Below are 14,389 nucleotides of genomic sequence, written 5' to 3' on the forward strand. Positions count from 1 at the left end.
GTTCGCGACCCCGAGCGTAAAAAAAAAACAGGTTTTTCTCACGTGACTCACCCCCGTGACTGAATTTGTGGGTGATCGACCTGCAGGAGGTGTCTCCCCTACACGCTCTAGTAGTGTCCAGATGTGCATTGCTGTAGCTGTACTCCTTCCCCGATTTCTGAGACGCGTCGGGGTCGAGCGCGACCGAGTTTACCCTTCTAAGGTAGTTTGCATAATTATCAAAGTTATTACGTATTATGAAATTGTCGTAGAATGGTGCAACTTGTATAGGTTATCAGTTGTGGAAAGTCTTGGTGGATTGTTTGGCTACCATGTGCATGATTTTTTTTTTAGTTAAAATGTCGTTCATCACCACGAGGACCATTTTACCGCGAGTGCCCCTTTTTCATTTTTTTTCATTTTTTTTGCAAAGTCATTTTTCCGTAAGATATTGCCAAATAGTGTCGTAAAACTTTTGCTTGTTTAGTGTTGGAAAGTGTGTATAGATGATCTGGCTACCCATGCATGACTTTGTTTTTGTCAGATACGACGTAGTTATTGGTATATTGGGTATTTAACTGCGGTTACCAATTTCTGTTTTTTTTTTCAATATTTGTAAAAATTACTACGTAGTAAGGAATTGCCGTATATTATTCATTTTTTTTATCATGTTTATGTGTTAAAGTGTGCCTTGATGGTTGGGCTAACACGTGCATGTCTTTTTTTTTATCTGAGATGCCGTATATTAGAATGTCGGGCATTTTACCGCGAGTACCCCTTTTTCATTTTTTTTCATTTTTTTGCCAAGTCATTTTTCCGTAAGATATTGCAAAATAGTGTCGTAAAACTTTTGCTTTTTTAGTGTTGGAAAGTGTGTCTAGATGATCTGGCTACCCATGCGTGATTTTGTTTTTGTCAGATACGACGTAGTTATTGGTATATTGGGTATTTAACTGCGGTTGCCAATTTCTGTTTTTTTTTTCAATATTTGTAAAAATTTACTACGTAGTAAGGAATTGCCGTATATTATTAATTTTTTTTCCATGTTTATGTGTTAGAAAGTGTGCCTTGATGGTTGGGCTAACACGTGCATGTCTTTTTTTTTATCTGAGATGCCGTATATTAGAATGTTGGGCATTTTTCCGCGAGTGCCCCTTTTTATTTGTTTTGCATTTTTTTGCTTAGTCATGTTACCGTAAGGAATTGGCAAGTAGTGTCGCAAAACTTATATTTTTATAGTGTTGGAAAGTGTTTCTAGATGATCTGGCTACCCATGCCTATTTTTTTTTTAGCCAGATATGGCGTATATATAAGTATGTGTTCGATTTTCCTGTGATTGCCATTTTTTCGTTTTTTCCCATTTCTTTCAAAATTACTACGTACTAAGGAACTATCACAGAGTAATGATTCATTTATATGTTTATTTGTCGGAAAATGTGCCTTGATGGTTTGCCTAGCACGTGGCTGAAATTTTTTTTTTCTGAAATGCCGTATATTAGAATGGCCATTTTTCCACGAGTGCCCCTTTTTATTTGTTTTGCATTTTTTTGCTTAGTCATGTTACCGTAAGGAATTGGCAAGTAGTGTCGCAAAACTTATAATTTTATAGTGTTGGAAAGTGTTTCTAGATGATCTGGCTACCCATGCCTATCTTTTTTTTTTAGCCAGATATGGCGTATATATAGGTATGTGTTCGATTTTCCTGTGATTGCCATTTTTTCGTTTTTTCCCATTTCTTTCAAAATTACTACGTACTAAGGAACTATCACAGAGTAATGATTCATTTAGATGTTTATTTGTCGGAAAATGTGCCTTGATGGTTTGCCTAGCACGTGGCTGAATTTTTTTTTTCTGAAATGCCGTATATTAGAATGTTAGCCATTTTTCCGCGAGTGCCCCTTTTTATTTGTTTTGCATTTTTTCGCTTAGTCATGTTACCGTAAGGAATTGGCAAGTAGTGTCGCAAAACTTATATTTTTATAGTGTTGGAAAGTGTTTCTAGATGATCTGGCTACCCATGCCTATCTTTTTTTTAGCCAGATATGGCGTATATATAGGTATGTGTTCGATTTTCCGGTGATTGCCATTTTTTTGTTTTTTCCCAATTCTTTCAAAATTACTACGTACTAAGGAACTATCACAGAGTAATGATTCCTCTAGATGTTTATTTGTCGGAAAATTTTGTTTACTTTTTTTTTGATTGAATATCATCAAATTTTTTTAGCTAAAATATTATATTGTTTTACATTTTTTTTTTCGATTTTATTTCCCTTCAAAAAAATTTTTTTGGGTCAGAATTTCAATTTTATAGTCGTAAAATAATCGAAAATTATCCAGCAACCCACCATACAATTTTTATGCATATCCAATAATAATTAGATTAGTAAATAACACCTTGAAATTGACATACCCTTCCTACATTTCAAGTGGCATATTAGGGAGTCTGAGTCAGTGTGGTTGGCGGCCATTTTGTGGACATATCCGAAGCGTAAGCTGCCCTATCTATATATATTCTTGTTCCCTATAGAATTTGTGATATTTTGGTATATTTTTACCTGCATAAATATCATATTATATATTAAATATATGTATTTTTTTACGAAATTTCTAAGTACTCAAAAAATTACCTTTAGATATGGCCCCTGATATAAATGTAATTTACAAAATAATGAAGATTTTTTTACATATTTCTATTTTAGGATAACATATGTTTATTCCCTAAAAAAATTAGCCACTTCCTATTTCATTTGGGTACCCAAAAAAATTCATGAAATTTGGACAAATTTTTTTGGCCAAAAAAAGTTACTCTTTTTTTCTCATTTCATATCTTCACCTCCATGGGTCTGACTTCATCCAAAATACATCAAGATGTGTCCTAAACATTCAAGAATCAATTCCTAAAAGGATTTGTGTATATATGTATAAACTTTTTTTTTATGAATTTTTATGTAAGGTCTTTTTTTTTTCTACTTAATTTTTTAAAATATTCATAATAAATAGTTTTTCTGCAGATGAGTAGTATTTATTTTTACAGTTGTTTTAAGCATTCATTGAAGTTTTTTTTGGCAAAAGAAAAAAGGAGGTTACTGCAAAAACTGATTTTTCAAGAATTTTTTTTGGCGTCGGGGTCGTTCACGTCCGAGTATACCCTTAAAGGGGTGTCCGAGGAGCGTACCTATCCAGGGTTAAGGATCAACGGAAATGGTTGTGGTAATAGACGAGGGAAACGTCTGTGACCGCAACACTTTGCCTACAAAAAAAGACTTTCGGAGTCTGTGTTACGCTTTTGTTAGGCAGCGAGCAGTTATCCGATGACTGCATAGGGTCAGAGCTGTCCTAATGGCTGTAACCAGGACGCTGGACCTGTCCTGAAAGGACTGACTTTCGCTTAAGGGCTTCGAAACCTTGTGACAGGTTTCTTATGCGAAAAGCCTACGGATGGCGAGGAGAAACAACGTCTCTCTCGTCTTATGGTAGGGGAGATCTTGGTTAGAAACACCCGATACCATAGAGGGAAAACGTCTGTTCGTTGGTCAAGGCCTCTCGAACCCATAAGTCGTTTGACATTACTTCTCCCCTGGGCTTGGGAGCTTGCAAGAGGTCCCGGACTAGGTGAACGACAGGCACGAACAGACGAACCCTCGGACGCAACACTGTAACACTTTGCGCCTCGGACGCAACACTGTAACACTTTGCGCCTCGGACGCAACACTGTAACACTTTGCGCATATCACTTTATCACTTCGATTTTCTGTTTTGCACTTATTTCTACCTGAAACACGCAATTCTACCCTTCATTAAAAGGTAGTAATTGCGAAATAAGTCGTATAATGCAAGTTCATAATACCAGCAAAAAACAGAAAACATATTTTAAGATAAAAAGAAAAATCAGTGTCTGAGAAAGAGACTTAACACTAGTTCATATAACTACGTTTTCAATCTCTCACCGCACATAGCCTGGGGACGAGAATAAAAACCTAAAAACGTTTTATCCTTCCTCCCCGTACAGAGACTAGGGACGAGAGTAACACGAGAACAACGTTACCCGCTTGAACGGAACGTTTTCTCTCCTCTCTCTCCCTCCGTCTCTATCTCTCTCTCTCTTTCTCTCTTGATTTCGCACCTAAGAGAAGAGCCCAATTATATTTCATCAAAAAAACATGTTACTTGACTAAAGGAAAAAACTGAAATGTTTTTCAAATAAAAAGTTCCTTTAGAATAGAATTTAAAACATTTAAGCTAAGAAAGAATGAACAAAACGTCAGAATCGATTTACTCTTACTGCAAAGTGAAACCGTGAAACACTCTCTCTCTATCGTAACGATAGAGCGCATGTTGAACGTCCTGAACGTCAACAACTGCGTAGCATAAAAAACTAAACGTTAGTTCATCTTTGAAAACAGTACGAAGACTATCAAAGAAATTCTTTCATAAAATATTACATTTAAAAAGTTTTAAATTCTTTAAAAGCTAATTACGATATAAAGGGCTCAACGTTGATTAACTTCGGTTCCAAGTTAGGACCGCCTACTATCAGGAAAGGTCGCATATAAACAAAACATTAAAATTTATTTTTATATGTTTATAATAAATGGAAAGTTAATCAAAGAGGCCTAATAAAGGCGGAGAGATATAAAATATATAGATCTATAACGTGATAAGATAATTACTAAAAACCTAAACACACTTCCGTCTAAGGGAAGGGTCGGCCATTTAAAAGTGAAAGAAAGTCCATACTCTCTTTGTCACCATAATTAAATCTATCCAAAACGAGTTCAAGTTTTGAGATGAAGATAAAACACCTGCAAAGCGAAAGCTCAAAACTAGAATAGTGTACTTCACCAAATAGTTGTGAAAACAAATCCAGTTAGCAACAGCGAATTAGTAGGTCTTGCCGGTAGCCCGACAGAGAGAAAATTGAGTTCTTTGTTTACATTGAGTACTGAGTACCTGCACGACAGATGGCGCTGTTGAAGTACACCCCCTACCTGCATAGCGATCGCTGGCGGATTTTTAACGTAGAGTTTTCTGTCGAGCAACAGAGTTGCAGCTTATATAATCACCGGCTAAGTTAAATATTGAAAAAATGTTATTCACTGCAGGTATTTGTAAGCCACTGGCCAACATTGTCAAAAACTGCGTGTCAGCTCATAAGAACAAAATACATAACAGAGGGATACGCCCTAACCTAACTTAGAATGCTATGTCCTCAATTGGCCAAGGAAACTCTATTCCCCATTCTCTTACCTTATAAAAAGCCAAAAAAAAAAAAAAACTTTTCATACATCTAGGTAACAGACTAACGTAGGCGGTAATGTGGCTGTAAATAATTGTGATACTGTATAGGGAAACAGCTCTTCAGGAATTTTTTTTTTTATAAAAATCACACAAATAACGATTCCCAAAAATGGGCTTGTAGCTATATCTCCACATAACCACAACTTTTCAACAAAAACTACTGTTGTTACATAACACTTTTTACATATTGTAAATGAATGTATTGATTTAAGCTACATGACATGTGCAACTACTGAACTACTATAAACATCCAACTTTTGTTCATAAGTAAACTGATACAGGTCGAGGTCACTTTGGGTAGGTTGGGGGGACAGAATCTCCATTGAGGAATAGGGTCTGTGACCTGGATTGGGTTAGGTAGGAACATGAGATTATGTTATTTTCATTAGTAAAATAAATTTTTGAATATACTTACCCGATAATCATGTAGCTGTCAACTCCGTTGCCCGACAGAATTCTACGGAAGGGATACGCCAGCGATCGCTATACAAGAGGGGGGTGTACTCACAAGTGCCACCTGTGGCCAGGTACTGCAGTACTTCTTGTTGACACCACCTCAATTTTTCCTCGGTCCACTGGTTCTATGGGGAGGAAGGGTGGGTCAATTAAATCATGATTATCGGGTAAGTATATTCAAAAATTTATTTTACTAATGAAAATAACATTTTTCAATATTAATCTTACCCGATAATCATGTAGCTGATTCACACCCAGGGAGGTGGGTGAAAACCAGTGTACATGTATATCAAGAAGCTAAGTATCCCGTATTTCATATTATCAGTTATTCAAAATAACAATGAAATTATAAGTACCTGGTAAGGAAGTCGACTTGAGCCATTACTCTGCCTTAAATAAGTTCGTCTTCCTTACTGAGCGCAGCGTTCCTCTTAGGAGGCTGAACAACTCTAAGGTGCTGAAGTATCAAGGGCTGCAACCCATACTAAAGGACCTCATCACAACCTTTAACCTCGGCGCTTCTCAAGAAAGAATTGACCACCCGCCAAATCAACAAGGATGTGGAAGGCTTCTTAGCCGACCGTACAACCCATAAAAAGTATTCAAGAGAAAGGTTAAAAGGTTATGGGATTATGGGAATGTAGTGGCTGAGCCCTCGCCTACTACTGCATTCGTTGCTACGAATGGTCCCAGGGTGTAGCAGTACTCGTAAAGAGACTGGACATCTTTGAGATAGAATGATGCGAACACTGACTTGCTTCTCCAATAGGTTGCATCCATAACACTCTGCAGAGAACGGTTCTGTTTGAAGGCCACTGAAGTAGCCACAGCTCCCACTTCATGTGTCCTTACCTTCAGCAAAACAAGGTCTTCTTCCTTCAGATGAGAATGTGCTTCCCTAATCAGAAGCCTGAATAGTAAGAAACTGAGTTCTTAGACCTTGGAAAAGAAGGTTTCTTGATAGCACACCATAAGGCTTCTGATTGTCCTCGTAAAGGTTAAGACCTTTTTAGATAGTACCTAAGAGCTCTAACTGGGCAAAGTACTCTCTCCAGTTCATTCCCCACCAAGTTGGACAGGCTTGGGATCTCGAACGACTTAGGCCAAGGACGTGAAGGAAGCTCGTTTAGCAAAAACCGAGCTGCAAGGAACATGTAGCCGTTTCAGATGTGAAAACAATGATCCTGCTGAAGGCGTGGATCTCACTTACTCTTTTAGCTGTTGTCAAGCACACGAGGAAAAGAGTTTTTAATGTGAGGTCCTAAAAAGAGGCTGATTGGAGAGGTTCAAATCTTGATGACATAAGGAACCTTAGGACCACGTCTAGATTCCAGCCTGGAGTGGACAACCGACGTTCCTTTGAGGTCTCAAAAGACCTAGGGAGGTCCTGTAGATCTTTGTTGGTGGAAAGATCCAAGCCTCTGTGGCGGAAAACCGCTGCCAACATACTTCTGTAACCCTTGAGAGTAGGAGCTGAAAGGGATCTTACTTTCCTTAGATGTAACAGGAAGTCAGCAATCTGGGTTACAGTGGTACTGGTTGAGGAAACTGCATTGGTCTTGTACCAGCTACGGAAGACTTCCCCTTGAGACTGATAGATTCTGAGAGTGGATGTTCTCCTTGCTCTGGCAATCGCTCTGGCTGCCTCCTTCGAAAAGCCCCTAGCTCTTGAGAGTCTTTCGAAAGTCTGAAGGCAGTCAGACGAAGAGCGTGGAGATTTGGGTGTACCTTCTTTACGTGAGGTTGACGTAGAAGATTCACTCCTAGAGGAAGAGTCCTGGGAATGTCGACCAGCCATTGCAGTACCTCTATGAACCATTCTCTCGCGGGCCAGAGCGGAGCCAACCAACGTCAGCCGTGTCCTTTTGCGAGAGGAGAACTTCTGAAGTACCCTGTTGACAATCTTGAACGGCGGGAATGCATACAGGTCGAGATGGGACCAATCCAGCAGAAAAGCATCCACGTGAATTGCTGCTGGGTCTGGAATCGGAGAACAATACAACAGGAGTCTCTAGGTTATCGAGGTAGCGAACAGATCTATGGTTGGCTGACCCCACAGGGCCCAAAGTCTGCTGCACACATTCTTGTGAAGGGTCCACTCTGTGGGGATGACCTGACCCTTCCGGCTGAGGTGATCTGCCATGACATTCATACCGCCCTGAATGAACCTCGCTACCAGCGTGAGCTTTCGATCTTTTGACCAGATGAGGAGGTCCCTTGCGATCTAGAACAACTTCCACGAAAGAGTCCCTCCCTGCTTGAAGATGTAAGCCAGGGCTGTGGTGTTGTCAGAGTCCACCTCCACCACCTTGTTAAGCTGGAGGGACTTGAAGTTTATCAAGGCCAGAAGAACTGCCAACAACTCCTTGCAATTGATGTGAAGTGTCCTTTGCTCCTGATTCCATGTTCCCGAGCATTCCTGTCCGTCCAAAGTCGCACCCCAGCCCGTGTCTGATGCGTCCGAGAGGAGACGGCGGTCGGGTTTCTGAACAGCCAAAGGTAGACTTCCTTGAGAAGAAAGCTGTTCTTACACCACGCGAGAGAAGACCTCCTCTCTTCGGAAACAGGAACTGAGACCGTCTCTAGCGTCATGTCCTTTATCCAGTGAGCAGCTAGATGATACTGAAGGGGGGGGAGGTGGAGTCTCCCTAACACGATGAACAGGGCCAGCGATGAAAGTGTCCCTGTTAGACTCATCCACTACCTGACTGAGCATCGGTTCCTTCTCAGCATGCTCTGGATGCATTCTAGGGCTTGGAAGATCCTTGGGGCCGACGGAAAAGCCCGAAAAGCTCGACTCTGAAGATCCATACCCAGGTAGACAATGGTCTGGGATGGGACGAGCTGAGACTCCTCAAAATTGACCAGGAGGCCCAGTTCCTTGGTCAGATCCATAGTCCATCTGAGAATCTCCGGACAGCGACGACTTGTGGGAGCTCTTAAAAGCCAGTCGTCTGACGGAGCCGGACACAAGATCATGGTACTGCTGCACAGTCTGTGAACTGTCAACCATGGGGAAGCGAGGAAGTACAGTGACAACCCGAAGCTGTCTAGACTGTCTGGGTCGTACAGACAACTCCTTATCGGGTTGCTGAGGTTGCCGCACTGCGTCACAACAAGTCACTTCTGCTGGTTGTTGAACGTCTTCCCAGTGACACACTGACTCCGTAAACAAAAAATCCTCTAACAAGGACTAAGCTTGGACTGCATGTCTTGCAACACAGCTCAAGGTCTATGGGAGCAGGTGTGGTAACAGACGGGGTTAGCGACTAAAGAGGAACCATTACCTTCCCTGGAAGCATGTTATGCTTAAATAAAAGTCCATAGGAGGCTACGCAGCTAAAGGCTCCTCTCCAAATGACAGAGTCCTCAAGGGAATATCAGAAGGAGGGAGAAAAGCACTTTCTCATCTACAGGGACCATATCCGAGAAAAGCTAAGTTCTCTCAGTGAGGGTTTCACTGGTGCAAAAGCAGCAGACTAGAAGGCAACGTTATGAAACTGCTTGACAGTCTAGTGAGTTGGCAACAACCAAAGATGTGTGACTGAGAAGCATGCGGTAAGGTATGCAGAGCATGCTGTATGTAGAGCATGCTGTAAGGTAAGCAGAGCATGTTGCATGGCGTGTAACATTTCTCAGAAATTCCATGACCAGTGCTAGATTGAGTAATATCGCATTACTGTCCATTGAAAGTGCACGTACCGAGGGAATTGATTTAGACTGCTTTGTTGATGAATTTGATAGCCGGCATGATAATCGTAGAATTAAGCTGCACTAAAAATACGTACTATAATCTACTTCACCTCAGGAAAGGGAAACTCGCCCTGTTGGCAACACTGCATTACTTCATGCATGCTTGCATGGGGTTTAATATCAACATAATATTTACATTACATTCATAACTCATGATTCATTTTTGTTTTGAAGATATTTTTGCCATATTTTGCGATTTTGTTAAAAATATATTGCAAGGAATACATATATATTTTTTTATTTAAGTAATACGAATAACTTCCATTATCATAATGTTTGTGTAGGCATACATGTATATGATTACAAATGCAAGTTATGAAAGTAATGAGGTGTTATTATTGTCATTTGTTATTTCAAAGTTGAATGGGAAGAGGCTCAAGTTGAGGAGAAAGTGGCAGATGCATGCGTTGAGGTGGCTGACTCATAGCATGAGGTTCCTGCCTCAAGAGTTGCGCTTGCCTCAAGGGTTGAGGTGGCTGCGCAGAGAGAGGCTCTTGACTCACGAGTTGAGGTTCTTGAGGTGTGAGCTGCGAGAGTTGAGGTAGCGGCTGCGCAGAACGCAGTTCCTGTCTCACGAGTTGAGGTTCCTGAGGAGCTAGCCTCAAGAGTTGAGGCTCTAGCCTTGAGGAAAGTTGAGGTAGCAGCTGCGAGAGCTGCGGCTGTCTCAAGAATGGTAGAGGTTGTCGTACCTCAAGAGGTTGTTGCCTCGAAGATGATCTAACTGCAAGAAAATCTTGCCTCAAGGCATAAGACTCCTGCTCCCATTGTTGAGGTTGCCTTAAGGAAGGTTGAGGTTGCTGCACAACGCTGGTAACTGGCAACTCCGAACGCGGTAAGGTAGCTTGAGGAACCTCAACTTCGTACGCCTGGCAGACTGGACTGCGGTGAGGCGGAGCACTCGCAGGAGGAGGTGTAACCTTCTCAGCCTGAAACTCACGCATTAAGACCGCAAGCTGCGACTGCATGGACTGCAGCAAAGTCATCTTGGGATCAACAGACGATAAGGTCTGTTGAGGCAAAGCCTTAACAGAAGATGAGGTCTGTTGAGGCATCGCCTTACCTCTCTTAGGAGGTGTGCAGTCACCTGATGACTGCGGAGAGTCAGAGCTAACCCAATGACTGCATCCGGGTTGTTGAACTCTAGAGGTCTGGACTTAACGTTTAAGAGGTCTTGAGACCTGAGTCCAGCGTTTTCTCCCCGAAATTTCTTCTGCAGACGAGCAAAATAAGGGCTCAATCGTCTGCGGGTGGGAGTGACGGTCTCTGTAAGACACGCCCGCAACCACCGAGGATACTTCTGTGCGCCGATCAAGGCCTGCCGAACCCTTTTGCCCTTCGACATTGCTTCTCCCCTGGGCTTGGGAGCTTGCAAGAGGTCCCGGACTGGGAGGACGACTGGCACGCACAGAAGTACCCTCACGCACAACACTGCACACTTTGCGCTAATCACTTATCACTTTTGATTTTCTGTTTGCACTTATTTCACTGAACTCGAAACTTTAAGTGGTTTGTACCTGAAACACGCAATTCTATCCTTCCTTAAAAGTTAGTAATTGCGAAAACAGAATTACAATGTAACAGAAAAATCTAATGAAAGATAAATAATTCAGTGGCTGGAAAGAGACTAAACACTAGATCAAATAAACTACGTTTAAAATCTCTCACCGCATAAAGCTTGAGAACAAGAATAAAACTCTAGAAACGTTTACCTTCTTCCCCTAAAGAGACTAGGGAGAAGAGCAAAAACGATAACAACGTTACTCGCTTGAACGAAACGTTTATCCTCCTCTCTCTCCCTCCGTCTCTAACTCTCTCTCTCTCTCTCTCTTGACTTAGAACCTGAGAGAAGAGCCCAATCATATAGATCGTTAAAACATATTATTGTTAAAGGAAAAAAACTGAAAGATTTCCCAAATAAAAAGTTCCTTTATTAGAATTAAAACCATTAAGCTAAGAAAGAATGAACAAAACGCTAGAAACGGTTTACTCTTACTGCAACGTGACACCGTGAAAATTCTCTCTCTATCGTAACGATAGAGCGCAAGTTGAACGTTCTGAACGTCAACAACTGCAGAGACAAAACAAAACGTTAGTTCCACTTTGAAAAGTACGAGACTATCAAAGAAATTCTTTCAAAAACATTAAAATAGCATAATATGTTAACAGGTAAAACCGAAATGACGGGCTCAATGTTAATTAACTTCGGTACAAGAAAAGACCGCCTACTATTAGGAAAGGTCGAATATAAACAAATATAAAAATTAATAATAATAAGTTTATAAAAAAGGAATTTAATCGAAGAGGCCTATAAAAGGCGGAGAGATATAAAATAAATCTATAACTTTTGTTAAGCAAAATTAAGAAAGAGAGTCTATACTCTCTTAGACACCAACACTTCCGTCTAAGGGAAGGGTCGGCCATTTAAAGGTGAAAGAGAGTTCATACTCTCTTCGTCACCATAATTAATCAAATTAATTCCAAAAGCTAGCTAAGCTAATAATAAAACTTCCTGAATAGCGAAAGCTGAAATCTTAGAGCAATACTTCACCAAAAACCGTGAACAAGACTCCAAAATTATAAGCGTATCCATGAACGTCTTGCCGGAAGCACGACAGAGGAAAAATTGAGGTGGTGTCAACAAGAAGTACTGCAGTACCTGGCCACAGGTGGCGCTTGTGAGTACACCCCCCTCTTGTATAGCGATCGCTGGCGTATCCCTTCCGTAGAATTCTGTCGGGCAACGGAGTTGACAGCTACATGATTATCGGGTAAGATTAATATTGAAAATCAATGTTTACTAGTACCAGTGTACACGTCAAGATTTTTTTATTCAATCCCTCCATGGCAATTTATAGCTATGACTTAGTATTTTAAGACACAATACTGTTTATTCCAAAGTTTTTCCTCTAAAACTTTCCCTGCAAGCAGTTATGGCAAAAATATTTGCGCCAATCAGATACTAAAATGTTGGCTGAGCAAAAATATAATACCCAAGGCCAATTTAGGTAGAAGACGTTCCAGGCTCGGTTTGGCAACATAAGATTTTGTTTTAGACTGGTGTTGATAATAGAAGCTACTATTTACCAAGATTTTAGCCTAGTTTGTATGTCTTTGATATGCCTTGGTTGGTCTTTCCAGCCTGTAGACTATTTACCCAAACACTGTTCAGAGATACTGATGTTCGACGTGTCAACATGAGAATTGTTTCATGTTACCTGTCCGTAATTATATAAAAAAAAAAAACCAAGATATTAAGGTTTTCAAGAAGAGACTGAAGACTTTCTTGTGTTCTAAGAGATTCAATTATCTGGATTTGATACATGATGCAGAATACATTGCATGATACTTTGAATGTATAAGAATGTATACAACAAACAGATCTTATAGGTCCCTTTAAGTAAAATAAATAAGAAGAAAAGGGGTGTATGTATGATAGCGGCCACTTGTATGTTTGATTATGGCTAATTTAGAATACGGCAGTGTAAGGGGGTCACAGGAGGGCGTTAGCCCCCTTTAGGAAAGTAGGTAAGGACAAGGCTTGTAGGTCAGGTTTGGGGGGGGGGTTAGCTTAGTTGATATCCATTTTTAATCCACACGGTTGGAACTGGCCGCTGATATAAAAAGGCTCCAAAGAAAATAGCATCCTAGGTCAGTTTAAGCACGAACGTAGGGGGTAGGTGTGACTGACGAGTAAGGACTCTGCCCTAACATAGGTTAGGTTAGGTGGGGGGGGGGATTGGGAGTTTAAGATGTTCTATGTAGAAGGCACATATGTAAATATTTACCACAGTGTTACTGTAGTTACAGTCAGGGAAACTTTTTAAACCTATAGGTCTGCCGATATTATTGTACTGTATTACAGGGTAATGTAACCTAGGGAAAAAAAACTACTTTTTTTTTGTAGGAAAATGTTCGTTCTCTTCGAAAATGACACTCGTTCCTATCGGAAATGAATAGTTTCAGAAATATATATATATCCACCGATAATGGGGGAACCGCAGTGGGAACTCGGGGTTTTGGGTGGGGACCTACCATACATAACATCATGTTACACGGCCTGGAGCTGTTTTCAACACATGACAGTCAGTCAGTCACCCATATATAAGCAAGTACAATGCCAATATACTTACACCTTCTGCCTCCAACTCTGGACTTTGTTCCTGTAGCAAGCAATTTCGAATCGTTTTCCTCCCTTCTTCATCCTAACGATGGCCACATTAGTCAATCGTATTTGATTGGTGGGAGTATTTATACGTGAACCTCCACTCCTACTCATTTTGATTAATGCTGGGTAATCACTTTACTATTTAAAGTCACGTAAGAATTAATATCCGTCTCGAAGTTCTTGAATCTTCTTGACCTGTGATTCTGAATTGACAAATGTTATCACGTACGACGTGACTTTTATTTATTAAAAGCACGTTGTTATGGTGCCACCGATCAGGGTTGCCAGGTTTTCCAAATGAGAAAAGGCCAACGTCTGATTAACTGGAGCTTTAAAAGGCCAACCTAATTGTAAAAAAAGGCCGAAAATAATCATTTAAGACTAACCAATTTCAAAAAGGCCAAAATTAGGTGTCTAGCACGATAAAAGGACAATTTTGGAGTTTTCTGGCAAGAAAAAGGCCAACCTGGCAACCCTGCCACCGATTGCAACGATTCCTGCTCGGTCGTGCTTTTAGGTTTTTGGTATTTTTATCATTATTATTATAAATCGTCTTCTTGTACGTTATTTTAAACGTTTATTTTAATATTTAATATTCTTGCTGTATAATTTTAAACTTAATGATAATTTGTATCAATATATTATGTTAATAGATTAATGTTTACGGTGGAAGTATATTAGTAAAGGAATGTGGGTGACTTGTTATAACGTGTAAAAACACTGTTATTTGTTTTTTAT

General features: G+C 40.3%; 2 protein-coding genes across 6 annotated transcripts in view; one reads left to right on the forward strand and one right to left on the reverse strand.

The window, feature by feature from the left end:
- The window catches only part of LOC137623090 (ribosome maturation protein SBDS-like), a 51,733-nt gene extending 37,854 nt beyond the window's left edge, over positions 1-13,879 (reverse strand). The window contains exon 1 of the mRNA XM_068353745.1: positions 13,617-13,879. Within this exon, the coding sequence (XP_068209846.1) occupies positions 13,617-13,762 (146 nt within the window). The 5' untranslated portion in view covers positions 13,763-13,879. The remainder of the gene's footprint in view (positions 1-13,616) is intronic.
- The window catches only part of LOC137623093 (cell adhesion molecule Dscam1-like), a 317,782-nt gene that overhangs the window by 90,267 nt on the left and 213,126 nt on the right, over positions 1-14,389 (forward strand). The window lies entirely within an intron of this gene.

Source organism: Palaemon carinicauda, chromosome 30 (genome assembly GCF_036898095.1).
Source record: "Palaemon carinicauda isolate YSFRI2023 chromosome 30, ASM3689809v2, whole genome shotgun sequence".
Lineage (NCBI taxonomy): Eukaryota > Metazoa > Arthropoda > Malacostraca > Decapoda > Palaemonidae > Palaemon > Palaemon carinicauda.